The 27,182-nt window shown below is 40.2% G+C and overlaps 5 protein-coding genes across 9 annotated transcripts in view; 4 read left to right on the top strand and 1 right to left on the bottom strand.

Moving 5' to 3' along the window:
• abcc9 (ATP-binding cassette, sub-family C (CFTR/MRP), member 9) overlaps nucleotides 1-307 on the top strand; it is a 50,712-nt gene extending 50,405 nt beyond the window's left edge. Inside the window, exon 45 of the mRNA XM_018694896.2 lies at nucleotides 168-307. The gene's annotated coding sequence lies outside the window, so the exon portion shown is untranslated. The remainder of the gene's footprint in view (nucleotides 1-167) is intronic.
• A 6,465-nt stretch (nucleotides 308-6,772) lies between these two features.
• On the top strand, nucleotides 6,773-11,730 carry kcnj8 (potassium inwardly rectifying channel subfamily J member 8). The gene is made up of 6 exons (XM_018694898.2): nucleotides 6,773-7,387; nucleotides 9,024-9,172; nucleotides 9,431-9,591; nucleotides 10,155-10,294; nucleotides 10,915-11,131; nucleotides 11,269-11,730. The coding sequence occupies exons 1-6, from the start codon at nucleotides 7,044-7,046 to the stop codon at nucleotides 11,518-11,520; spliced, it is 1,263 nt and encodes a 420-aa protein (XP_018550414.1). The 5' UTR covers nucleotides 6,773-7,043; the 3' UTR covers nucleotides 11,521-11,730.
• A 1,626-nt stretch (nucleotides 11,731-13,356) lies between these two features.
• Nucleotides 13,357-16,137, top strand: LOC108895919 (nuclear factor 7, ovary-like). The gene has a single exon (XM_018694897.2). It carries the CDS (start codon nucleotides 13,771-13,773, stop codon nucleotides 15,226-15,228), a length of 1,458 nt encoding a protein of 485 aa, XP_018550413.1. The 5' UTR covers nucleotides 13,357-13,770; the 3' UTR covers nucleotides 15,229-16,137.
• Nucleotides 16,138-16,263: 126 nt separating this feature from the next.
• Nucleotides 16,264-20,085, top strand: echdc3 (enoyl CoA hydratase domain containing 3). Its single transcript, XM_018694899.2, has 6 exons — nucleotides 16,264-16,455; nucleotides 17,811-17,932; nucleotides 18,039-18,136; nucleotides 18,570-18,770; nucleotides 18,963-19,141; nucleotides 19,287-20,085. Exons 1-6 carry the CDS (start codon nucleotides 16,316-16,318, stop codon nucleotides 19,438-19,440), a joined length of 894 nt encoding a protein of 297 aa, XP_018550415.1. The 5' UTR covers nucleotides 16,264-16,315; the 3' UTR covers nucleotides 19,441-20,085.
• Nucleotides 20,086-24,340: 4,255 nt separating this feature from the next.
• The window catches only part of usp6nl (USP6 N-terminal like), a 78,893-nt gene continuing 76,051 nt past the window's right edge, over nucleotides 24,341-27,182 (bottom strand). For all 5 annotated transcript variants that reach the window (XM_018694904.2, XM_018694905.2, XM_018694900.2 and 2 more), the window contains one exon: nucleotides 24,341-27,179. In XM_018694904.2, the coding sequence (XP_018550420.1) occupies nucleotides 25,576-27,179 (1,604 nt within the window). In that variant the 3' untranslated portion in view covers nucleotides 24,341-25,575. The remainder of the gene's footprint in view (nucleotides 27,180-27,182) is intronic.

Here is a 27,182-nt window from a genome sequence, read left to right as displayed (position 1 = left end):
AATTTTGACAACTTAAGAAACCAACTAATCAATCAAAAGAACTAGTTGGAGGCTATATTACTGGACCGAAGGTCCAAGGTTCTTGTCTGTCATTGTCTTTACCATTTTTCCACCACCTTTGTGTTTAATTGTTAATTGTCTTTTATGTCCCTCCTCTGTGTCTCCAGCACCGTGTCCACACCATCCTAACAGCTGATCTGGTCATCGTGATGAAGCGAGGGAACATTTTGGAGTACGACAAACCTGAGACTCTTTTAGAGCAGGAGGATGGGATGTTTGCTTCATTCGTCAAAGCTGACATGTAGACAACGCAGTCAGTCAGTGTCCAGATCAGCTTTCATTCAGATCAGTTTGTTGATCTACTCCTTTTTTACTTTGAATTTTTATGAGGTGGACAGACCTCTGTGACACTAAAACACTCCAGTGAAGCCGATAATACACTGTTTCAAGAAGCTTGTCTGTGTATTCAGTGGAAGGGAAAACAGATCCAGACACATCATTAGTCACCAGTTAGTGTGTTAACAGGTCGCACTTGAAACATTCAGTCGGTTCAGTACTGCCTTTTTAAGATATGACATGTCTACACACCATTTATTATACAACTGATGATAAACTCATTGAGACAGGTTTATCCAATTTTCACAATGACGCTGTAGGAATTTAGCAAAAGTACTTAGCAAGTTGTTCAAAGAATTGAGTAATTTTATGCTCTTGGATCAGCAACATTTAAGCAACCAGTGTTAAGAGTGCAAAGCTCAAAGTTACAATGGAAATATGATTGAAAAAAATATATATTTCTGTAGAATGCTAATGTTTGATGCTAATGACTAGACCGTGTTTTACAAGAAATAGGAAAAATTTAGTAGGTACAAGACCATATTGATTTTATGATTTAAAGATTTTCTCCCTTGCCTCTAGTGTTATTTTAGGCTTTAAGATTTCCACCGACACCCAAATGCAACCGAGGCGGATGAAATTGCACCATTTACCATTGCATCCCAGACACAGGTATCTGAAACGTGGACAAGTAAAAACAAAATTATCTGCCTAGATACAAAGACCACTAAAGATTAGTGAGACAATTTTATAGTAATTTTATAGTCTCTCTGGAATTGGCCTTTTAACTCAAGTTACACATTTGGTGTCTGGGAGTGGGAATAATGATGTTCCATTTCTAGTCAGGATGAATCTGTGTCCTTTTCAATTTCTTAACAGTTAAAACTGCTATAGGTAAGTTTTTTGCTATTACTACATGTCCAGTGTTAGCATTAACAGCTGTTTACGTACCCTTCAAGATGGAAAGCACTACAAAAGTTAGCATGCTAACCAGCTAGCCCTGGCCCATCTCAATAGTGAGTCACTGTAGCACCCAGTCTGCCCTCAGTCCAACATGAGAGGATGACTGCTGCTCAGAGGATACAATGGCTGAAGCTCTTGATAAGTAAACAGCTGTTAATGCTAATGTTGGCTATGTAGCATTAGCAAACGTAAATATAACACCTTTAAATGAAAAGGCTGGTGGTATTCTGTTTTTTTGTTTGTTTGTTTGTTTGTTTGTTGTTGTTGTTGCCATCATATCTCATGAAAGACTGAACCAACAATGAAATGGTCCTGCTAACAAGCACTGTTTCCTCCTGTTTCTTCGCTAAAAACTACAGTCTCCAGGTGTAATTTTAAACATGAGACTTTTTAAAGCATGAAGTTATTTATGCTGTGAGCTGCTTTGAAGATTTAAATCTTCATTTGAGCCATAGACAGGTTGGGAAGTTGAAAACCATTAATAGATGGACTAATATATTGTTGGTTTTGGTCTTTGCATTTTTGTGCACAGTAAGAAAAATGTAGCCTTATCCAGCGTATTAAAATAGAAATGAAGGGTTTTATAGTTGATTTGATGAGATTTCACTTCTGGTTTTGAGCCAGTGTACATTTCAGAATTTAGAAAGATGTGCACAGATTTTGACACTCGCTGTATCTATGGACTCTTGTCATTTACACAGCGTTTAACAGAGTTGTTAATTGAATAGTTTTAGATTGAGCTGAACTTTTAGGTCCTGTAAGGATCTTTTTATATTAATAGAATTTCAAATGTCTTTCATTATGCTGTATTAAAAAGTATTTGTTACCTTTTTTTAAGGATTATGCACCACCCTTATATTCTTTAGCACTTGTATTAGGCAATAATAAGAAAGGGAGAGACTTGTTTTTAAGATCCTTTTTAAAAACCTTGAATGTTGGCTTTGGCCAGTTTTTCTGTACGCTGCATGCATCAATGCACTGTACAATCTCTCACTGTAAAGGATTTTGAATCTTAATATTTTAGACCCTGGTGTAGTATGTGCTACATTTTGATGTTGAGTTCTGCCATAGATGTAATACTGATAGAGCTGATTTTACTGTTGTATTCAATAGAGGTTATGATAAATGGTTTTCTTGTGTCGGCCTGAACTGCCCTGGCAGCTTTCTACATATCTGCCTTGAAACTGTCATACCCAAAACCAAGTTGACAATTCTGAGGTTGATCATCCTGGCGCTTCTTGTTTTCCTGAAGTGTTTCATTAATCGATACCATCCTCCTCCGAACAAGTGTGACAAATGAATTCTGCATTGGCACATTTGCTGCCATCTTTTTTGGAACATTTCTGCGACCGTTGCGGTGACATCACATGTTATGAAGTTCCTTCTTGGGACTTCCTCCACGAGACTGATGTTTACATCTCTTCCCAGTTTCTGATCTAACATGACGTCAGTATGGCAAAGATTGCGCTGAGAGATCAGCAGCAGCCATCTTTGATGCAACAGCAAAACTGCCATGATCAGAGCATTAAAGGAGTATCACATGTGCCAGCTTTGAAAAAAGGTGAAAATATACCAGAAACAAACTTTGCAAGTTCACACAGAAAAAATGTATTAATTTTTGATCAAAACTGTGTTTCGTAATTGTATTGATCACTTTATTTTGCACAAGGTTAAAGTACATTTCAACATTTCAAGATAAATCAGGATAAGCTATGAAGAACATTGTGAGCTTATAGTTTACAACAGTGAAATCACAGACAGTGAAATCACAGGGTTAAAAAAAAGTCTATGAAACACCAACAGCAACTTTTCATTTCAAAAAAACCTAATTCTACGTGAGCAGACATGTTTCAATATTGTGCACTGACTTTACATTCAGATTTGTCAAAGGAGGATTTTCTCTCTGGTGTACTACTACCTTTGCTCTCCAAAGCAGAGCTGGTACTTCGTTCTATCAGTTGTATTTCTATGCCTACACTAGTACAAACACTGTAGGGTGTCACAGTTCGGTCTGAAGCCGGTGAACCCGCTGTCTGTCTGTGGTCATGCTTTGCTGAACTTACAATCCTTGGGGACAGTAGACACCCAACATAAGCTCCCATTAAATTGAGAGATATCGAATGGTGGTTCTGGACTGGTGGTGTTTTATAGTGAGATGTCACTGATGCTGAATTGATAGAACTGATTCACTTGTGGTTTCTCTATTTGCTGAAAGGATTCAAAGAGCTTTTTAAAGCTCAAATGTGAAGCTTATGACTTTAAGTCACGTCAGTCAGTAATTTTATGTAACAAATCAGTCAAATGGCTGCATGTAATATGACAGGATTTGCTCAAGTGACAAATCTACAGAGAATTATCACCTACATCTTTAGTTTTTACTTTTTTTTAGTCACGTACAGCTTTTATTTTGGTTGTTTTGGTTCCACAGCCCACAAACTCTACTGACATCAGCCTTGTTTCCAGACAGATAAGTGTGCAACTCGCTGGGGGACATAGACAAGATATTTTTATGCCTCTGCACCGGCAACAGCCAGATGCATTATATTTTGAGTCTGTCCGTCTGTCTGCGCATGTCTTTTCATGCATATGTACACGTGTCCCATTCCCATGAACACAATATCTCAGTAACACCTTGAGGGAATTTCATTGCATCTGGCACATGGACTCAAGGATGAACTGATTAGAATGTGATGGTCAAAGGTCAAGGTCACTGTGACTGCACAACACGTGTGTTTGGCCATAAGTTAAGAAGGACCTCGTAGTGAAGCAAGAATTCTAGTTCTGAGAGCTGAGCTTAAAGACAGTGAATATTGGACTTAGATTCATCAGGTGGCCAGAAATACAACTCAAAATGAACGTTACTCCACATCAGCCATGTTGCTCTATGTTTGATATGATGTGTAAACAGATTTGCTCACACATTTGCCACAGCTTTATAAGGTAAAGGTGAAGACACCAAAACAATAGTATCTTACAATAATCATTATAATGACTTACAGGAGTTTTTTTCATCCCATTGGCAGAAATGGGTTTCCATATTTATGTAACGATAATATTTCCAGTTAATATTTTTGGAAGGAGCCCATCAGTTTCAACAATGAGGATATTAGTTTACAGTCCTCTTTGTTTAATATTAGAAGCCAGTTTGTGGTTCTCATGAACCAAAAATACTGAGGAGCAGATTTATAGATGTTCCACACAAAATTCACAGTTTACAGTTACAGTTCAGCACCTTGATACAAACTCTGTCGATACTTTTTTCAGTTTTTCTAGAATCACTCATTCCATCTCTCTGGGAGTTGGTGCTATTGTCCCTTTATTATTGTGTATTGATTTTTACTTAACTCTGCTTTTTAAATGAGATTTTAAAATGACTTTGTACTGTACAGACAGAATGCCAAAAAGATTCTTTTGCCACATATTTGTACTCTCAAATGTTTCATCTCAAGAAGTTGCCTCTTCAGTTTTCCAGCTCTGTGGTTTTTCCATTCTTACTCAACTCCTTGTGTTATCATACACTACACACAAAGAGCTGATATGTCCATGTAGGGATTATTGCAGCACTTATGCCAAATGTCTCTGACTCTCTCAGTCTATGCCTTCCTCTCGTTAGTTGTTTTATTCTCCAGGTTTTTTTCCTCATACATCTTTTGTCTCTGCAGTTACTCTGAGTTCTCCTCCTCTATCTTCTCCTCTGTTAATGACTGAGTGCTCTTCCTCTTCTTTGATCCTCATTCAGCCGCCACTTTTTTTTTTTCTTCCCTTGGCTACGAGTGTGTTTCATAAATCTTTTGTATTTAGTTTAGTGCATGTTGATGTGTGTGTGTACATGTGTGTTTCCGTGTAGCTTCTGTGCTCGTGTCTGTGCGTTCACCAGCCAGAACCTGCAGACTGCTGCCATATAAATTCTACATTTCAAACCCCAAACCATATTTTTCTTTGCGAGATGAAAACAGACAATAGACAAGGACAAATGATTTGACAGATTTAACTCATTTAATGAGAAGCAGGAGGCATGATTCAGTGTTGAGAAGTGTTGATTTTTCAGTAGCAGTTATTTAAAACTAAAAGGAACTCCGTGTTCTCTCTTTTAAAACATATTTGTGATATTTTCAACATCCTTTTTCCTATTTTTATTTATGAAAACAGTGAAACTTACGGTTACACAGAGTGAACATGCCACATGATATCAGAGCTATGCAGACAGTTTTCTTCACTCTCATGAATGCACATTTGACTGTTAAAAAATATATCATTTTCACAAGTACAGGTCAAGTTTTGGTTATTTTAAAAATTCTATCTGTATGTAAATGTATATTCTGTATGTAGTAGCCTGTATATCCAACCATTTTTAAATATATAGCAGCATATATTATTATGTGTGCCTAATTTTTTTTTTTACACTTGAAATGATAATAAAAAGGTTCTGAGTGAAGTGAAGCTTTTTCTTTCTCATTAAACCTGCAGTACATGACCTCCTACCCCACCAGCTAACACACAATATATTGTTAAATGGCGCCTCTTGGTGGCTTAAGCTCAAGTTGCAAAATATTCATTCTATTAATTCTAAAATCAAGTCATGTAAAAATGTTGTATGGCAGTCAAACACTGTTTATGTTAAGAAATATGTTTTTAAAGATGTGGTTTATTTTTTATTTAAAACTATGAAATTGAAAACTGCTGCTTTGTGTTTTCTCCTCTAGTTATTCAGATGCAAAACACAAACTGTGGCATAAACACAAGTAAAGTGAAGAGTATTTCCTTTATTGTATAGGCATACATGGTATATTTACGAGTTTGTTTCTAATTATGTAAAATGGTCATTTATTTGTTTTAAAGCATTACTAGTGGAATGTACTAACATTTAGTTTGCCTGGAGACCTTTTCTGCTCATCCTTGTCTATTTTATGAATGATTTGTCTCTTTCTGCACTTACACTGAGAGAAAGAGGACACACAATCTTTTATCTGATTTAAAATTAATCCATACTGTTCTGTCTGAATGTAACTGCAGATTAATAAGAAGAAATGTTTGCAAATGTATGTTTCACCTGCCATGGAAGCTGCTGTATATATGTTGCTGTTTGCTCTGCTGGGGGACTGCTGATTAAGGTCTGTAAGTCTTGTTGAAACTCTTGACTAGTTACCAGATCATGATGAACAACCATTTATTCAACCTAACAAAACAGCCCAATAAACTATAACATGTCAAATGTGCCTGTTTCCCTGTAAAATCTGTATTTACACCAGGGGGAAAGGTCCCTGTTTTATACCCTGAAAGATGGAGATAAAATAACTGTATCTGATCAGCCTACATTTGTGATTAAGGAGTTAACCAGTGACTGAAGTCGGGGAACTATAGTGCACTGATTGAGACATGTTTCGTGTGTTTTAAAGACCTCTGCAGATAGGCGAGTTTGACTTTTCAAATTTGAATTTCGTGTTTTCCGACGGTCCCTGAACGGTCCTCGAAGCCAGCGGCACCCTGGTCTGACCGGGACTGGACTCTGGAAGTTGGACTACGTCAACAGGAGAAAGGAGATCGTCCCAGCCCCTCAGAGGAGCTGAGCAGAGGCGGCGCGCCACGGTCACTGCCAAACATCCCCAAATGTCGACAGACGCAGAGGAGAGCGTGCGTCTCTGAGCGTTTTCCTGCAGGTGGACATGTTGTGTCCGTGCGTAAAGACGCACTGAGGACGCAAAAGTAGACTTTACATTTTTCTCCTTGACCATCGGCAGCAGAAGATGTTGGCGAGAAAAAGCATCATCCCGGAGGAGTTCGGTCTGCCGGGCCTCGCCTCCCGCTTGCCCCGCAAGCCCGTGTTCAGGGACCGCGTGAACAAAGCGCGCTTTATCGCCAAAAACGGCTCGTGCAACCTGGCGCACAAGAACATCCGCGAGCAGGGCCGATTCCTGCAGGACGTCTTCACCACGCTGGTCGACCTGAAATGGCGCTTCACGCTGGTCATCTTCACCACGACGTTTGTCAGCAGCTGGCTGCTGTTCGCCATGAGCTGGTGGCTGGTGGCGTTTGCGCACGGAGACCTGGACCAGCAGCGGAACGGGACCCACTGCGTCAACGAGGTCAAGTAAGAAAGACGCACATCACCGTTGTACACGTGAAAGTTTAAAGTGTAGCTCTGCTTGTTAATGTGTTTGATGTCACTGAAATTCTTTTTCTCTCCATCCTCACTTGATCCGAACTCCCACCCTCCCCCTCCTCCCCTCTCCTCTTCCTCTTTCTCCATTTTTAAACTGGAAGGAGGGAGAGGAGGGAAGGTAGAGAAAGACATTAATTATGACAGGAAGTTATGAAACTTTTGCTCTCATAATTTCAAAGCAAATAAAGTGAAGTTTACAGGAGGGGAAGGGAGTGTTTTGCGCCTCCCTCTGAGCTCACCAACTCCCCTCCTCCATCCTTCCTTTCGTCCCCCCTCTAGCTCTCCTTTCTTTTTTTGACCTCCTTCTACAGGCTACCTTTCCTCTTCCTCCATTCCTCAACAAGTAGTGCAAGCAACTAGTTCATTAACTCAGCTAGCTACTGTGCAGCTGAGTGCAATGTTTCCATTGTATTCATCCATCCTGTATTTCTATTTTATGCTACTTTATACTTCCACCACATTTCAGAGAGAAGTATTGTACTTTTTGCTCTATTAAATTTATTTAACAGTTACAGTTACTTTTCAGACCAAGATTTCACATTAAAAAATATGACAAGCTTGTTAAATTACACATTTCAAATACTAAATCAGTAGTTTTTAGCCTTTTTGATCTGTGACATCTCACAAAACAGATCAGTGTGTAGTTGAGTCTCCATGTCACATCAGATTTCTCTAACTGATGTGTTACTGATGTGATAACTATTTCCCATTATTCATGTCAGGACCCCTCAGATTTATTTTGTGACCTTTTGGAAGGGCCTGATCTTTAGGTTGGGAACCACTGGAAAAACTACCATACCATATATAAAGTAGTGAAAACTAGCTTCACCTTGAGCAGCTACAACAGCAAAATGCTTTGATAAATCAGTGTTAACAATCTGAGTGCATCAACTTTTGATTCGTTAAACACTTTCTGGTGAGAATCTTTTGTACTTTTACTGGAGTATGATTTTAAAGCAACACTATGTAACTTTTGCTGAGTGGCAGCAGCGGCAGCAACAGCGGCCTCTGCAGCTACAAGTGGTAATTACAGGTCGTTGGTGCATTAAAGTCTGAGGCTGAAAGGTTACGGGTACAGGAAGCAGCTCACGTACAGAAAACAAAGCCTACGAACCACTCAGGCAACATCACAAAATTCATCACAGGGGTTGATAAATGAAAGAAATAATCACAGAGTTAGCTTATTATGTGTGCTATAAAATGTTATGCACCTCTCTCTTTTGTAGCTTTGTGAACATTTCTTATTCTCATAACTGAAAACCTGATAAACAAAATGATGCCTTAAATGGGAACACGTCCTCGAGAAAAAGGGCAAAACTCATTAAGATGAATTCACTAAACATCAGGAAAAGTCAAAGCTGCAGGAGGAGATTTTTTTCTCTTCTAAAAATATACTCAACATATCTGCCAAAATCTCAAAGTGAGCTCCAAGACACTGAGGATTGACTCTGTATAGCAGAGTGAAACTGTTTGGATGAGTGTGTACGTGTCTGAAACTGAGAGGATCCTCAAAGCATTTGTCAGATTCAACAAGCCACCACTGAAGAACTTTCTCTCCCTCCAGGTCGTTCACCTCGGCCTTCCTGTTCTCCATCGAGGTTCAGGTGACCATTGGCTTCGGGGGACGTATGATAACAGAGCAATGTCCGACCGCCATCACTGTCCTCATCCTGCAGAACATAGTGGGACTCATCATTAATGCTGTCATGTTGGGTAAGATCACAAACTGTGGTTCAGTCAGCCTGGACTGGACAGTGAGGACTGCAAAAGACTCACTTGTTATGTCCAGACTCAGGTAATAGGATGTTGGATTGTCCACTTGAACTTCAGGATTTGATGTAAAAGACAACTTAGCTTCGCAAATCTTCTCATGAATGTCAGACAGACACAAACTTTGACTGCTACATTACCAGGCTCTGTATTTACTCAGATTTGTTTTAAAGTGAACTGATGCGTGTTCCTCTCTCTCAGGTTGCATCTTCATGAAGACAGCTCAGTCGAACCGTCGCGCAGAGACATTGATCTTCAGCCGTCACGCTGTGATCGCTGTCAGAAACAACCGGCTGTGTTTCATGATTCGCATCGGGGACCTGAGGAAGAGCATGATTATAGGAGCCACCGTCAGGTTACAGGTGTTTTACTGCTTAAGTCTAATACAGAAGTTTTCAAAGTCTGATTCTCCTCAGTAATGACAGCGCAGCATTCATGTTTTTTATATGACTACTGCTATTGTTCTTGTATTTGGGGGATAATCATGCTCTAAGTTTTGAAACTGTAGTTCCCATAATTCTTTGGGGGATGTAAACAGGAAGTGTCAGTAAATATTGCTGTAGGGTACAACTTGAGTACCATTATATTTACCTTTGTTTGGCAAACTGGCACCACTAAAAGTAGCCGAATTAGCTATTAGCAGTTCCTGTTTGCTGTGAACTCATGGATGTACAGACAACTATTACTGGATTACTGTGATACTGAAGAAAAATTAAAAACCTGATCATTCTCAGGCAAGTTCTGAAGTGTCTTTGAAAACCCCTGTTTTAACCAAGTGATGCACTTCTATTCAAACCTCTGATATTGTTTCACTGTAGTTATATGTAGGAAATTCCTGACAGTCAAACAAGGGGATATTATTATTGCTCCCCTCCCCTCCTGCATTTATTTTTTTATAAAATGATCAATCATTATTGTTCCGCAGGTGGTGAGGAAGACGACCACACCAGAGGGGGAGGTGATCCCCATCCATCAGATCGACGTCCAGACGGAGAGCGCTGTGGCCAGCAACAGCCTGTTCCTCCTCGCTCCGCTCATCATCTGCCACGTCATCGACAAGAACAGGTACAAAGACACAGGACCTGCTCTGTTTACACCAGTCTAAACAGTCTGCCGGTGAGGAGTTTACACGTTCTCTAATGTGCCCCTGTTGTGTTTAAAAAAAATGAATTGAGGGATGTCAGGCATGGCAACATGTCAGTCTAACACATGAGACTAGCTGAGAACTTAACACACAAAGGTAATTCAACCATGAATCTTCTGAGCAGCAGATTTGAGTTTGATGTGTGTAACTCAATAGGTCCATCTGCTGGACAAAAACAAATTTACAGCATCAATCAACTCAATAATCAAGCAGATTTTGTATGCAATTAAACAAAGAGAATACAACAGAAACAGAGGAAATCAATTTCAAATATTAAGTTTATAAGCAAAATTCTTGTTCAAACAGCAATTCTGTTTTTATTGTTTATAAGGAACAAAAACCAAAAACAATAGAGCACAAGAATACAGCTGTAAAAGAGGGAAAAGAAAAGACTCGTTAGCCTTTGGAAGAAAGAACCTGTCTCTGTTGATCTGAGTTTACAAGCGAGAATGTCTGAGGCGCATGTCCATCTCACAACTCAAACACTAACAAACACACATGGGCTCTGTACCTGATGTGTGTGTGTTGTCTCTGCTGTCAGCCCGCTGTACGACCTGTCGGCCATGGAGCTGCAGTGCAGTGACCTGGAGGTGATCGTCATCCTGGAGGGAGTGGTGGAGACGACGGGGATCACCACACAGGCCCGGACCTCCTACGTATCGGAGGAGATCCAGTGGGGTCACCGCTTCGTTCCCATAGTAACGGAGGAGGAGGGTGTGTACTCTGTGGACTACTCCAAGTTTGGCAACACGGTCAAGGTAAAAGTTAAACACTGATTTTCACTGACTGATACACAAAGTGTTTGGACAAACTGACACCTAATTAGAGAGATGCTTTTTTCTGTTGGTGGTTGTTACCTTTTTTTTGTACCTCATATATAAACTTATCCTTTCAGGTAGCGACGCCGCTGTGCAGTGCCAGAGAACTGGATGAGAAGCCATCTATCTTAATTCAAACTCTCCAGAAGAGCGAGCTGTCGCACCAGAACTCGCTGAGGAAGCGTAACTCCATGAGACGTAACAACTCCATGCGTAAAGGCGCAGGGAGCAGCGGGAGCCTGCGCAGGAACAACTCAGGGCTGGTCACGTCTAAAGTCCAGTTCTTCACCCCGACTGACGGAGGCCAGAACCTGAACGCCGTCACCTGACATGAGGCCTGCCTTCTGCTGGCTGCCCTGCTCCTCCTGGTGGGAAGGAGGATTGTGGGCGTTGGTGTGTGTCCTGCCTTGATGGGACTCATTCTCTTTCTGTTCCCGGCCTTATCTAGACTTGTCCACGTTTACTGATAATGTTCCTCCATGTGTGGAGTAATGTGGTTCTTCTTCAGATTAAACTGTTCAAATCTCTGATACTCTGCAGATCAGACTCACTGTCCTGATAGAATCTCATGAAGACCTCCACAATCACATGCAGCTGATATTTTCTCACAGCAGAGTCAAGTGAATTCTTAATTAAACATCACAAATTTCCCTCAGAGGGCTTCACAGTCTCTACAACATAAAGCACTTTATTTTCTTAAAACCTCACTTAACAAGCTACTTTGCTGGCAGATGATATTTAAATTGTGTGACTTATTTTTAATGTAGGCCAAGAATGAAGTTGACGCCACCAAATTTCATAATCAATTAATTTTTTAAGTCAGTTATTGAGCAAAGATTCCAAACATTCACTGGCTCCAGCTTCTAAAATTTGAGGATTTGCTGCTTTTCTTTTATGGTCACTTGAAAATGTCACCTGTGGCTCTGGGATTTGTCACTCTGTCATTAAACACTTAAAGGACGACACGCACCTGTAACCTGTGACACGTCAAACCATCCACTGATTTTTTAAACTCATTCACTACATCAGCTGATGTATTCTGCACTTTGCTGAATAATCAGTAAAACATTATAGCAATTAATCAACAATCAAAATCACCAGCAGCTGCAGACAGAAAAAGCTATTTGAAGATGTCACTAGGTAACATAAAAAAACTCAAGATCCTCTCTAGAGCCAGTGTTTGGTTTGTCCATTCTGGGCTACTGAAGAAACATGGAAACATGGAAAAAGACCTGCTCCCTATGTAGATGTGAAGGACTCATTCTAAACTGATAAAAACCAATGATTATTAGTTTGACTGATTGATTATACACTAAGGAAAACATAATCATGAATATTATATTTCATTTCTGCCAATTAATCCTCCTAAATCCAACACACTAGTCCTTTAATAGATAAGTCATGCGCAGCCACAGTCATGGTACTCATGATGCTGTCAGCTCTCTCATCAATAGGATGCAAGCAGTAAGATGTTTTCATGCCACAACTTTAATATGGGAGTAAACCAAGAGCCTCACCCTGCTATCTTAGATTCTTTGTATTACTGAGACTTTACCTCCTTTAATATAAGCAACATCAGAGTAATTTAACTGAGGTTAAGAAAACACAAAGATAAGTTATCTGGATGTAAAGGAGAGTCCTATCTGCATGTTTCACCTACAGTGTTCATTACATTTCCAAAACTGTTGAACCATTCTGTGGGAGATACACATCTTAAGTAATATTAAGTCACAGTTTAACTACTAGTAGTTTTAACTAGTGGCAATCAATCACTGTACATTTATATTTTTCACCTTAGTTTGTTTGATTCGTTTTGTTTGAGAATAAATTCACTCACCTCATCTGAATATTGTTTCACTCTCTGAACAAAGAAATGAACTCATTTAGTAGTTAATACGAGCAAACACATTAATTCTATAAATCAACAGACCATGCATATCGTCCAACCTCAGTTAGCTGATTTCAATTTTACTTTGTTTTTGACACTGACACTTGAAGTTCATGTAGGGTTTTGGGTTTGGTCAAGACTGTATGAAACATGAATAAAACATGCCATATGATAGATACATTACCTTGGGTGATTTAGGCAGTTTTTTTGTATTTATATGATGTTTATTATTTTTCATTGATGTTTATAGTTATACATACAGCAGATATGACTGCTGGTATCTGTCAGTATAAAAATAAGAAGCCGACAAGATTAATTGTCAGAGATGAAGCAGGTGTAATGAGAAATGCAGTGCAGTGTATCTTCAGTGTGGGAGATTGTTTGGCTGACAAAGCTTTGCCACTCCTCCCATGACTCATGAGAATGAAAGGAATCAGGTAACAACCTTGTTGTTATTACATGTCACTGAGAGGAGACACACAGAGGGAAAGACAACAGCCTCTGCTTTCAGACCAAATCACAACTTCTTCACTTCTGAAGAGGGACAGCTACACTATAGCAGGAATACTGGGAATACAGCTACTGGTAAATATACTGTGTTTGATGCTGATGTTACACAAGAAATAAGAGCTTTAGGAGTAAGGCCACCAAAAGTGAAACTAACACCTCCGAGTTGCGACGCAGCAATTACATGGCTTCCAAACTAGAGAGGGATCTCTCCTGTCCTGTCTGCCAGGACATTTTAAAAGTTCCAGTCCTGCTGTCATGTAACCACAGCTTCTGTAAAGACTGTCTGCAGAATGTCTGGGCAGACAGACAAAATCTTGAGTGTCCACTCTGTAAGAGGAGATCCTCAAAGGAATGTCCTAGTCCTAACCTTGCACTGAAGAAGCAGTGTGAGGCCTTCCTACGAGTGAGAGGTTCAGACTCTGCTGCAGCAGAGTCCAGGCCGCTCTGCAGTCTGCACTCTGAGACACTTGACTTCCTCTGTCTGGACGACCAGCAGCTGGTGTGCAGCATCTGCTGCAGAGACTCTGAAACACATGGTGACCACAGGTTCAAACCTGTCGATGAGGCTGTGGGGGAACACAAGAAAAAACTTCAGGATTACTTAAAGCCCCTTCAAAAGAAACTGAGAGTCATTCGTGAAATTAAAGGTAACTGTGACCAAACAGCAGAGCACATTAAAGTCCAAGCAGAATACACAGAGAAAGAGATCAGGGAGGAGTTCAAGAGGCTTCACCAGTTTCTAGATGAGGAGGAGGAGGCCAGATTGGCTGCACTGAGGGAGGAGGAGGAGCAGAAGAGTGAGCTGATGAAAGAGAAGATTAGGGCTCTTAGCACTGAGATGACAGCTCTTTCAGAAACAATCGGAGCAACAGAGAGACAGCTGAGAGTTAAAGACGCCTCATTCCTGCAGAACTACAAGGCCGTGGTGGAAAGAGTCCAGCAGCAGCCTCTGCCTGATGATCCAGAGCTGGTCTCAGGAGCCCTGATAGATGTAGCCAGACACCTGGGCAACCTGAGGTTCAATGTCTGGGACAAAATGAAGGAGATGGTCTCCTACAGTCCTGTGATTCTGGACCCAAATACCGCCCATCCAAACCTCATCCTGTCTGAAGATCTGACCGTTGTGACAAAAGGGCAGGCAAAGCAGGAGGTTCCTGACAACCCAGAGAGGATCAACCACTTCTTCTCTGTGGTTGGCTCTGAGGGCTTTAACTCGGGGTCTCACAGCTGGGATGTTGAGGTCAGAAACAACACAGCCTTTGTAGTGGGCATGTTAGAGGGGTCCCTCCAGAGGAAAGGAGTCATATGGTTTGGACTGTGGAGGCTGATGTTCTGCAATGGTGAATACAAATGTCTCTCACCGTCAGACACAGGAACTGATGTGACAGTGATGAGGAACCCCAAGAGGATCAGAGTGCACCTGGACTGGGACAGAGGACAGCTGTCGTTTTCTGACGCTGACACCAACGCACACATACACAGCTACACACACACCTTCACCGACAGGCTGTTTCCTTACATCAGCACCTGGAGTGAGGTCCCCATAAAGATTAGATCAATGAAGGTGTCTGTGGCAGTGGAGCAACACAGAGACGCTGCTACTGCTGAGATCAAGTGTTCAACTCATATTTTCTCATGAATTTAACATAAATATTATTTTATCAATTGCTGATTATTTCAACTGTTATATAATGTTAGCAGGCATCCCAGCATCCACTGTTTTAGAGAGACCACATTGTTCTATGGTTTTGAAGAAAACACATGATGGAAACATGCTGTAGTCTTTATCATGCTGAGCTAAATCCTAGTGTTTTGTTTAAAAAAAAATATATCAAAAATGAAGCATAACAAGGGCTAGAATCAAATTCAGTGTTTACTCTCAATGCACCAAGGGAACCAGCTTACAGTGTGGTTACAGTGTGCTGCAGTGGATGACCACAGTGCATGTATTAGAATTAGATGCTGTAACTGCATAAAGTGCTCTCCTTCTGTGTATCAATCTACAGTAAAACTGGTTGAGTGTTAGTATATCTGTAAGCTTTACATCATTGCCATTGTTATACAGTTAAATAATATACATATATATATATATAGAATGAAGGGGAATAATAATATCATTATAAAATGTATAACATTATAAAATAAGGTATGGAATGTGTGGTTACTTTATTTTAACTATGAAGTGGGTGTAGAAACCTGAAGTAAGCTTTGCATTTTATGAACTACTGTGATTATTTTCAACTACTTGTGAAACCTGTGTATTTAAAATCGATTTACAATTGATTTTGATGAAGCAACCCTTTGAAGCAGAGGTTGGCTTCACTGTGACGTCTTTCAATGTGCAGTGCATGGCCTTTGTTTGGCCTTTGTATACACTACAGGTCAGGTTTATTAAATGTTATGTTTTATAATGTTCCAGTTACTAGTTATTGCTATGGGAGTCTGATATAAACCTTATGTAAATGATATGAGATTTACTGTACTTGTTCATGTTGCTGCTGTTGATGGGCGGGACTACATCTGTTTCAATATTAAAACTTGGATATGTTACAACTTTACAGCCCCTCTTGTATCTACATGTAGGCTATTTCAATGAAGATCGCAGGAGAATTTATGTGTCTCAGGTCTGCTGAATACTCTTGATTTATTCTTACGTTGCGCTACGTGTCGATGACGGCGTCGTACCCGGAAGTGAGAGCGCAAAGGTGAAGCGGTGAGCGACGGACATGGCTCGTAGTTTACTGTCCAGAGCTGCCGGTGTGTTTCAGCTCAGCAGGACAACAACGCTGCTGACTGGGACTCGTTTTTACGCTCACAGCACAGAACCGGAGCCGCTGACACTGAGACAACAAAACAACGGAATAAGGTGCAGTGACGAAATGTGTCCGTCGTCTCACAACTCATATTCACAGTAGCTCACAGTAGAAACAACAGATTTAACGGGAGAATCTAGACTTTAACAATAACACCGTGGTACGCTGGTACATACAGTATTTCGTTAGACATAACGGGGTCTTAGGGTAAATTCGGCATACATATTTTTCCCGTGAAAAGCATGTGTTTGCAAATTCGTGCAATGTCAACATTGGGAGGTTACTGCTCCCTGCGTCCTCATCAGTGTACTCCCTGTACTCCCTGTACTTGCATCGTCACCTCAGTACTTCAACTGAGGTGATGATTTGAGCAAAAATACTCAAATAAGAGTTTTCTTTCTCAGGTCTGGTGGTGCCACTAATAAATTACTGTTGTTAAATAATCTATAAGCTATCACGCAATGGTGGAAAGTAATTAAATATATAATATTAACGTGTTTTGACTGTCATAATTATTTTAATGGGTGTAATTACTAGTGACAGATTAAAAATGTACACACAAACAAATGATTATCCCAAAAAATATGATACATCTGTATGGAATAAACTACCAAACACTATGTAATACAATTCAAATTCTTTTTTCTGCATAATGAGTACTTTTACTTTTGATACTTAAAGTGCATTGTGCTGATAATACTCCACATGCAGGATTATGAATACAGGTCTTAATTGTAATGGAGTATTTCTGCATTACATACTGCAGCTTCCATCACTGTATTTATAAGCTTAGGTTTTTGTAACATGTAAAATCATTACCTGCAAAGTATTTATTAACTCTGTATAGATATACAATGCACTGTGTATGGGGAGTTAAAACTTGAAGTCTCACCAAATGGTAATACTCAGGTTAGAATCTCGAAGTGATAATAGCATAGCATTAAATCACTAGTTTTGTAAATACAGTTTGGAACACAAGTAGAGTACACACAAGGAAGTGGAATGTGATCTAATCAGAAACAGGTAAAACAAGATGCAAACTGTAAGGCCGATTAAAGTAAAAATATTCCTCTGGTAGGGTGTAAACAGTGTCTGTTCTGTTCAGTGGTCTGTTTTAAGTGACTGCACTGCAGTTTATTCTCACTTTGTCCTCTCCTGTGGTTATGTGCAGTGTCATAAATAGAATCTGTTGTAGTCTCTCTCTGTAAGTGTATGGGCTATGAATATGGCTGCCAATCCTTGTATAGTGCAACAAAACATTTCTATAAGAAAACTGTAGCTAAAATTCACAAAAAGCCTTTGACTAAAACCACATGAATTACTGCATTATTAAGAACAGAAAGCAACACAATGCTAATCTGTGTAATATGTTAATATAATGTCTTTTTTATTTGTTTGTTTATTTTAGGAGAATAATATTAAACAATCCCAAGAAAAGGAATGCTCTGTCTTTGTCCATGCTGGAATCCCTCAGAGAGAACATCCTGACTGATGTAGACAGTGAAGATCTCAGAGTTATTATCATATCAGGTAGGTGTTTTTAATATGTGTGTGTGTGTGAGAGAGAGGGAGGGAGGAAGAAGAGAGAGGGAGGAAGATGCTGGTCTAACCTTGTACTTGTGTTTGTGTGTTTCAGCCAAAGGCCCAGTGTTTTCCTCTGGACATGACCTGAAGGAGCTGACATCAGCTCAGGGCAGAGATTATCACACAAAAGTGTTTCACACCTGTGCAGAGGTTAGTTTGTATCATTTTTACCTTTCCTGCTCCTGTTATTGTTTTCCTGTCTCACACACTATGTTGAGATCTATATCAGCCTGATCATACCATTACATCAGCCTCTCATTCTAACAAGTCATTAATGTAGTCATCATTTACAGATACAACTAACTCTAATTTTGATTGTTGATTAATGTTTCTATTTTACTTAATTCATCATTTGGTATGTAAAATGTAAATAATTATACAAATGATAAATGCCTATCACAACAATGAAGTTAAAGTTGATGCCTTCAGATAGTCAAAAAGCAAATAGCTATCTGTTGCTACCAGACTCCACTGACAAAACAACAATTTTACCTCACAGAACATGGGAGGGACACAATAACACAAACTAACTAACTGATAGAGACAGTGGTATACCATCAACTCACTGTCTCCTGTGCTGCAGGTAATGACTCTAATACAAGACATACCTGTTCCAGTGGTTGCCATGGTGAATGGTGTTGCCACAGCGGCTGGTTGCCAGCTTGTTGCCAGCTGCGACATTGCTGTGGTGACGGAGAAGTCCACCTTTGCCACTCCGGGTGTCAACGTTGGTCTGTTCTGCTCGACGCCAGCAGTGGCCATTGGCAGAGCTGTGCCGAGGAAGGTGAGAACTGAGCCCAGTGAGGGGCTCCAGCAGAAGGACACTTGTTTGTGTGAACTGGTGTTTCATTTCTTTATGCCCCAATATGAGCAGAAAAATCACAGGATGCTGAAACTCTCTGAAGAAAAGGATGATAATGTTTGTGAAAATTGATTAATTGATTTGAAGGCAAAAATCCATCTATCCTTTTACCAGGTTGCCATGGAGATGCTGTTCACAGGAAGTCCCATCTCAGCCCATGATGCTCTGCTGCATGGTCTGGTCAGTAAGGTGGTTCCAGAGGAGCGACTGGAGGAGGAGACGTTGGCTATCGCCCAGCGGGTGTGTCAGGCTAGCCGACTTGTTGTAGCCCTTGGTAAAGCTACTTTCCAAAGGTCAGATTTCTCAGAGTGCAGACAAACACTTTTTCACGTTTTTCATTGTAGTTATTGCTGATATCAAATGCTATCAATTTACCATAATAATCAGGAATCCTTGTGAGAAATTGTTGTGTTCTCCTCTCCTTTATTTGCTCCAAAGACAAATGGCTCAAGGCAGAGATGCTGCTTATGCCACCGCCTCCAAGGTGATGGTCGACAACCTGGCTCTGACAGACGGACAGGAAGGGATCCGGGCCTTCATAGAGAAACGCAAACCAGTGTGGAGCCATAAAGTAGAAAAAGCCCATGACTGATGGATTGTTGGAGAGATTTATCACAGGAGATCACTGCAATGATCAAATTATTATCATGACTGGTACACGTTTTTCAGTCACTGGTGTGGAATAATTGGCACCACTCCCAAGTCCATGATTGGGCTGTTAAAATGTAAATGAAGTTTGACTTGTTGACTTCATCTTCCCTGAGGATTTCCTCATTGTTGCTGAGACTTAAGACAAGTAGCTAAACCACTGTGTGCCTTAAAAGCTGCAGCATGGAGATGAGAAGGAAATATGCTGTTAATGTCAGGGGGACTCAAGATGGCTAATGACATGACAGACTCAATGCTAAAGAATGCTGCTCAATGTACAGTATTTGTATAATGTTAAATGCAATTAATAGGCTTACAAATTGCTAGGAGGTACTTGGATGTATCATTTTCTGCATAGACAGTGTTAATTGTAACTATCATTTTGAGCTTTTCCAAGGCCTGGATGGACATGAAAATCCTCTGGTTGACTCTTCAGAACAAAAATTCTTTGATAAAATGTCAAAGGTACAAGTGTTTGTACTTAAAAAAGAAAGAAGAGATGTTAACTTCAACTATCAAAGTGCATGAAACATCTGACCATCAAGCTTAAAATAATAGAGAATTTAATAAAATATTCATCAGTTTAAAATTGTTTTGTTTTGGATTCTATGTCAATTTCAAATTTATTTTGTGTTTCTTGTGGGATGTTTTTCTCTCATTTGTGTCACTGAAATATTTTGAAATTATACACCTGATCTGTACCTTCTTTCTTCTCCTTAGCAAACAGTGGCTGTACCAAACTGGTGGGGAAAAAAAAAAAAAAAAATTCTCAGAAACAAAAACCAGCCATCCATTATCTATACCACTTATCCATAAAGGTCGCTGCGTATTGTATAATCAAATGAATCATTATAGGCTATTTCTATTCTCAGGAAACAAAAACATTTGTAATGGTGCAAAATACCTGTGAAGCCAGCAGATTAGTTCTATTTTTCAACTCAGTTGAAGTCCTACATTTTGGCATGTTTTGGCACTGTCATGTACAAAGTAATGTAAGTTTGTATGTGTTGTTGTGTCGTTTTTTAAATAGTAATGCCATTTTCTGTCATTTTAGATTTAGCCTACATGTTCCTTAACACGAGAGACCGAGGAGATAAGTATATGTCACATCCGGCCGCCATCTTTGGTTTGAGGCCGGGGAAGTGTTGCAGTCGTAACTTTGAAAACAAGCTAAAAATATTTTGTTATTTTGTCAAGTGAACGGAGGAATTCTTGATGCAGCAGGATACAAATGTACATCCTAAACGGGGTAAGTGTTGTCCCATGACATTCTCATGTTTATGAAAGACTGCTAGTTATTTATATTTGGTAAAAGTTGACCAGAACAAACTGCTAACGCGCGGTCGACTGTTGTTAGCCGTTAGCTTTCGACCCAAACAAACATTTGTAGCGTGATTTCCCCTTTGTGCCACTGTTGCTGCTGTTGTAAAGCTTGTTGCCTGCTGAACTAAGAGGTGCCTGTTGCTTTTGCTTGCATGTTTAATGTCTTGGGTCAGCCATGCTGTCTGTTTTTACTCGTTAAATGTCGTGAACGGCTAACTATTAGGCTGCTGTTCTCATTGCTGCTGTGGTTGTCGTCGTCGTTATTTCAGTTGCTGCTTATTTGTTGCTCATTGTGCTTATTTGTTGGTCTAGTCTCAGCTTTGGAGCTTTTAATTTGATGTATTACACAATACAGCATTTACAAGTAGAACTTAAACAATCAGTGAAAATTGTCCAATATGTATTTCATGGTTCCAGCTTCTCGAATTTAATTGAGCTCTTCTCTTACTTTTCTTCCAAATAAACCAAAACAAAAATAACAAGAAGGGTTTGGACTATTGGACCATTGGTTTGACAAAACAAGTATTGTGGAGGTGTCACTTTGGGCTCAGGGTTATTGTAATGTTTGTAATTTTTCACAGTTGCTGAATTTTTACTAACCAGGCAAGCAGTACATTAATTGACAAAATAATCAGTGGATTAACTTATCATGAAAACAATAATTAGTTGGAGCTCAATAATAGCTTCACTTTGATCTAATCTAATGATAAAATAGTGTAAAAAAAATCTGATTTTCTGATTATACTCACATATTTATGTAACATTTACGCAGTGCAGGACTTTTTCTTGTAATGGATCATTTTTGTACTCTGGTAACTACTTTTGCTTAAGTATCACAAAACTTATTGCATACAGTAAGCTGGTGATTCAGTTGTTATTAGGATTGTTGGGTTGCTGTTTTTGTCTTGCTCTCTAGTGACTGATTTGCTTTTTGGCTGCATCTGTTTTTTATTGACATGCTTTTATGTTGCTGTTGTTGGACAGATAAAAAAAATATCTGAAGACATCACTTTAGGGTGTGAGATAGACATTTTTCACAAATCTCCCACTCCCTGATATTAAGTAATGCATTTTGTCTCTCTTCCTTAAAGGATAGATTTTCTTAAAAAATATTTTAATATTTAATAATCAGTAAAATATTTATCATTTATGAAGAAAAAAATAAATGCTGGGCACTTGCTGGTTGTGTGAGGATTTGTTGCCTATTGTACATTATGGGGTTTTGAACTCTTAATTGTACAAAACAAACATTTTTTTTCTTTTTAAAATTTCATAGACCAAACTTTTAATCAGTCATCTTCTTGATTAATTGGCATGATAATGTATTAATTAAATTCATAGTTAGGTACAGTTCTAATCAACCTGATCTGGATTTAGGGATTCACATTCTTTCACATCGTGTGAAAGAGCCATCCTTGTTATTTTTAGAATGTTTTTTAAATTAGGAGAAATCCTTCAAGTTTAAATGTAGATGTTAGAAATGGGTCTAAAATCTATAAAGGTGATGGGAAGTGAAAGTCACACAATGTCACTTTTATTTTGATGCATTAGGTTGTAGTTTTACTGACTGACCACATAATGGGTGGTTTTTCTAACCTGAGAGGTGAAATCCGGGAGAGTCAGTCTGATTCTACCATGCTATAAAGTTTGTTTCTGTTATAAAAAAATCATGAAATACTTTGACAGTGTAAACACTGGGTATCAAGACAGTCTGCAGAAGATATGTCTGCATTTATTCATGCACAGAAAATTAATACTCAGTGTACATATATAATCTTTCACTGTCTAAGCAGATGGGCTCAACAGTTTATTTTTTCAATTAAAAGTTGAGCCAATAAAACATCAGGAAATGCCAAAGAAATCCTGCTGCAGTTTATCAGACCCTTATCTTTGCCTGAGTAACACTTCGAGGCACAAATATGTAATTTATACAAAGATAGAAAAATTACATTCAGAAAATTGTAATCATGACATACTTTACTACCAATAACAATTACTAAGTATTTAAGCAAATTAATGTTCAAGTAGGGCTGAAACGTATGACTATTTCTATTACTGATCAATCATTCATGAATAATTCAATGTATAAAATGTCAGAAAATTGTCAAAAATGCTGTGTCATATTTTTCCAGGAGCTTAAAAGTCATGTCTCTAATTAGCCTCCTTTAACTGAACTGTTGAAAATCCAGGAATATTTAATTTACAGTGATATAAAAGGAGCAAATTCTCACATACGAGAAGATGTAATGTGCAAAAGCTTGGTATTTTTGCTTGATAAATGAAAAATTATATTGACTGATAATTTTCTATTCAATAGTCAATTGAATCCTTTCAGCTCTTCATATCCGGTGCTGTAGGGCAGCTGACAGTAATTTAGATCAGTCAGGAATTTATCTCATTGAGCTATTCTAATATTTGTCTTTCATTTTCATTTCTTATCACTTATGCAAACTGCAGCTGTAAGACCAAAATAATATGACTGAGCTTAGGATTTGTGTAGGCTCAACATTGTGGTGCATCACAAGCATTTAGCTCTTTTAGCTCCTCTTACCAAAGATCTGTCTTCACACCACTGACAACAAACACCCTTGGCAGCCATCAGAGGCAGGATTTGTTGTTTTTCCAGAGTTTGTTCATGTGAGAAAGCTCTTGACGTTTCTTTAAAGCTGTTGTCAACTAATTTCACCAGCATCACAATAACAGCATGTGAGCAGGGAGCTCAGTGATGCTACCAGCCTACCTACAATTCTTGCTATTTATTACCTACAATTATATTTTTACTTTTTGTTCCTGCATATTTTTTTATGGTCTTGAAAAGTTACTTATCGGTTAAAAGGTAGAACTGCAAGATAAATAACAATAATCCAATTAATCATGTGGTCTATAAAATGTAAAAAAAAAATGTGAAAAATGCCACAATGTGATGTCTGGAATTTTCAGTCCAAAACTGCTTTGCTCTGTTTTATAAAACAGAGCAAAGCAGTATATTGTCACACATGAGAAGATGGAACATTTGAATGTTTGACTTGTCAGTTTTATACATAATGATTAACTTATTATAAAGATTGTTTATGAGAATATCTCATTTCTATTGTTGTCGTTCAGACATCCCCAAATTTTCTTTCTGCTCAGATTACAGAGTACAAATGACAAAAAATGTACAAACTGGATTGTAGAAATAATAGTTTTAAAGGCTCAGAATCAGAAATCTCTTTTTGTCTGTGTGTGTGTGTGTGTGTGTGTGTGAAGTGCTGATACCTACTTTACTGGAATGTTTAACAAATGTATCCTCCAAGATTATTGCATCTTAACTCATTTAAAATCACTTTATATCTCTCCTTTTAAAAAAATTAACCCTCATCTTTATTGGCTTATGTTCTGCAACATTATTCCAAAGCTACACTTTCCCACTGGGGGGCAGAGTTTTACTGTCAGTGGAAAAAGGCAGGCAGCAAAAAAGAAGGACCTACATGTTTATGATACAACTTTTGATTCACAGCAAGCAAGGACAAATCCAGAGATTCATTTTCAACCCACCTCATTTTATTAAGCAAAGTATCAGAATGGTCTGCAATTAGTTGTTAAACAAAAACAAGGATAACTTAGGGAATGTAATGATCAGTACAGCAATACTGTTGGAAAGTAACTGCATCCAAACTTGAGTAATTAGGAATGATGATAATAACAGGGAATGTGACTTGATAAAATGTTGAAATGTGTGACTTGCACAATGGTGACATGTAGAGAGTGTGTGGGGCATACAGACAGCTCTGTGTGCCAGTGGAAATGCCAGTAGCTAAACAGTAGTTGGTGTGACAGTGTTGAGAATAATAAGATGGAATGAAGTAAAGCAAGTTGTACTGAGACTGGTTCACATCAATCTCCTGGTGTATGTGCTCAAGATACAGGGGCTACAGTACAGCCAAAAAAAAGGGTGTATATATATATGTGTGTGTGTGTGTGTGTGTGTGTGTGTATGTATGTGTATAAAATATTATTAGCCCTCACAAATTAACGCTCTATTTCTTGAGTCTCTAATCAGTTTGAATTTAAAAACTACACTGGCCTCAAATATGTGTAAATACCCAATGTACTGTACTTCCTGTATGATCTAAAGGAAAACTAAAAACTAAACGACAAACCCTGCTCTGCCCTCCACGGTGGAGGTTCTTCAGAAATTGAAGTGGAGATCAAAAACATACAGTGACCTGTTTATCACTGCTTTCTAATTGTATCATTGGACACAGTTTTACTTGTTCTCTTTGAAAAATAACATTCACACAAGCATATAGAGTAAATCAATCTCTAATGTAAATACCTGTAAGTAACATATAAAAAAATAAAGATGGAAAATGAATCAGAGTTTTTCTCTCAGGAGAACGTTCTCCTGCTACTGATAACAACTCAGCATATTAACAAAAACAATCCACTGTACATATCAGACTCTAAAAGATATATACTGTCACCTCTCGTTAATGATTTACATCCAAAAATAAAATTAAATCTTCAGTCAGTTTTTTTCTCTTTTTAAAGTGATCAGTAAAAACGTCAGAGGCTGGTGTGTCCTGCAATGTTACGTTGCAGAGTGACAGTCAGAAGGTCAGTACTTCACACATAAAGAACAACAGAGCAGAAACAAATATCAGGTTCCTAGCAGAGCTAAGACTACTGCTCAACTTTACCACAGTGTCAGTGACTACACTCAGTTTTTTTCTTTTGTTTTTTTACAGTGTCTCTCCATATCCTTATTGTTCAGTTACAGCAGCATGGACTCCTGCATGGCAAACGCCTCCTGTGCGTGCCTGTAGTGTGGTCCTCCAAACAGCTGTGGGAGTTGTTGTCTTATGACAGGCTGCTGCTCCTGGAACTGTGTCCTGTAGTGAAGCAGGCCGTCTGGGTTTGCGGGGAAAGTGAACTGCTGAACGGGAGACATTTGGGCTTTCTGGAAACTGGGTGAGCGGGGCATGCCACCTGGGGACGGAGGAGGCAGCTCACCCTCAGGTTCCCACAGGTGCCCGTCCACAGCCCGCCGCGGCACACATTCCGGCAGGTAGTGCAGGTTCGCCTCGCCTCGCCGATGCCCCTCAAACCTGTAGTCCATTGGAGTGTAGACCTGTGCAGTGGAGGTGAGCTGTTGCAGGTAGATAGGGGTAGAGCTCCCCTGGGTTTCCAGCTGCAGAGAATGCTCCGGGGGAGGCCTGGTGCTTCGGGGGTTGTGAGTGGAGCTAGGTGGCGGCTGCCTACGGTAGGTGGCGAAGGAGTTATTCATAAGAGCCTTCTCTGGAGAGAGGCTGCTGGGCTGCCGCTGGGTGGTGGCATATGCTCGTTCCCCATATACCATGTTGGCGGGTGGGGGGAATCGGGAGGGCGGTGCATAGAGTCTGTCCTCGCCTCTGTGGTCCAGGTTCACACTGTAGGCAGGATGGAAGATGGGGACCTCGGTAGTAGTTCTGCCTGGGGATGGCTGCTTAGGAGGGCTATGGTGTTGGCTCTGGCTGCCAGGATAGCTGGCCTGGACCCCTGCGGGATTGTTGTGGGAAAATTGTGGCGGAAGAGGGTGTTTGGCCATCCTGGGCCCTGGTGTGACGGAAACAACGCTCCCTGCCTGGCTGGGTCCACGGCTGGGGCTGCCCTGATGGAGGGACGATACACTGAAAGGTGTCTCACTACGAGGGGTCCTCATTCTGGACGGAGGTCTCTCAAGCTCCAAGATTTCAAAATCCTGCTCGGGCAGCCCCGGTACATTGTCATACTGGGAGGCGTTAGAGCCTCGGTTGGAGCCAGGGACAAAGCCCTTGGAGCGCGGTCGGCGATGGGGGAGAGCGGTGTCGTCTGGGCTGGAAGGGGCTGGTGACGCCCCTCTGCTCAGCTGGTTCTCCCTCGCTGCTGCTGCTTTGACCGCTTCAAGTTTTGTCTCGGAGGGTTTGAACCAGCGGGGAGTGATTTCTCTGTGAGAGCTGGAGGCTGCGTTGGAGTTGTGGTTGGCTGTGGCGTGGCTCTGAGTCTTCCCTCTGTCCACTGTGGTGAGCTGTGGTGTAGGGCTGAGTGCTGAGGGTGGTGTTGCCCCCCTCTCAGGTGTGGTGGAAGTGGACTGCTTATGCTGCTCATTAGGGATCTCCCCCGATCCCCTGGAACGGGCATCCCTCTTGTGGTGACGAAACGGTTTGTCTAGGGAGTCTCGACGTGCCCGGCTGGGGGGCCGACTCTCCCGCTGGCGGTCTGGTACAGGACTCGGGTCCCTGGGGGGATCGGCTGGCTCGGCATGGCTCTCACCGTTGCCCACGTGGTTCACCACCACTGCTGCTGCTTGCTCAGGAGGAAGCTGCCCTAGGGGCTTCTTAGGAAACTCATCGTCTTTACCTG

Source organism: Lates calcarifer, linkage group LG18 (genome assembly GCF_001640805.2).
Source record: "Lates calcarifer isolate ASB-BC8 linkage group LG18, TLL_Latcal_v3, whole genome shotgun sequence".
Lineage (NCBI taxonomy): Eukaryota > Metazoa > Chordata > Actinopteri > Centropomidae > Lates > Lates calcarifer.
Note: the sequence above shows the minus strand (reverse complement) of the source record. Positions and strands in the feature narration are given on the sequence as shown.

Bases quoted from the DNA above. Each gene is read 5' to 3' on its own strand.
- LOC108895919 (XM_018694897.2), top strand. From the start codon at position 13,771: ATGGCTTCCAAACTAGAGAGGGATCTCTCCTGTCCTGTCTGCCAGGAC.
- kcnj8 (XM_018694898.2), top strand. From the start codon at position 7,044: ATGTTGGCGAGAAAAAGCATCATCCCGGAGGAGTTCGGTCTGCCGGGC. The intron at 10,295-10,914 runs GTACAAAGACAC...CTCTGCTGTCAG, and splicing joins CACGTCATCGACAAGAACAG to CCCGCTGTACGACCTGTCGG. The intron at 11,132-11,268 runs GTAAAAGTTAAA...TTATCCTTTCAG, and splicing joins AGTTTGGCAACACGGTCAAG to GTAGCGACGCCGCTGTGCAG.
- echdc3 (XM_018694899.2), top strand. From the start codon at position 16,316: ATGGCTCGTAGTTTACTGTCCAGAGCTGCCGGTGTGTTTCAGCTCAGC. The intron at 16,456-17,810 runs GTGCAGTGACGA...TGTTTATTTTAG, and splicing joins CAACAAAACAACGGAATAAG to GAGAATAATATTAAACAATC. The intron at 18,771-18,962 runs GTGAGAACTGAG...TCCTTTTACCAG, and splicing joins GCAGAGCTGTGCCGAGGAAG to GTTGCCATGGAGATGCTGTT.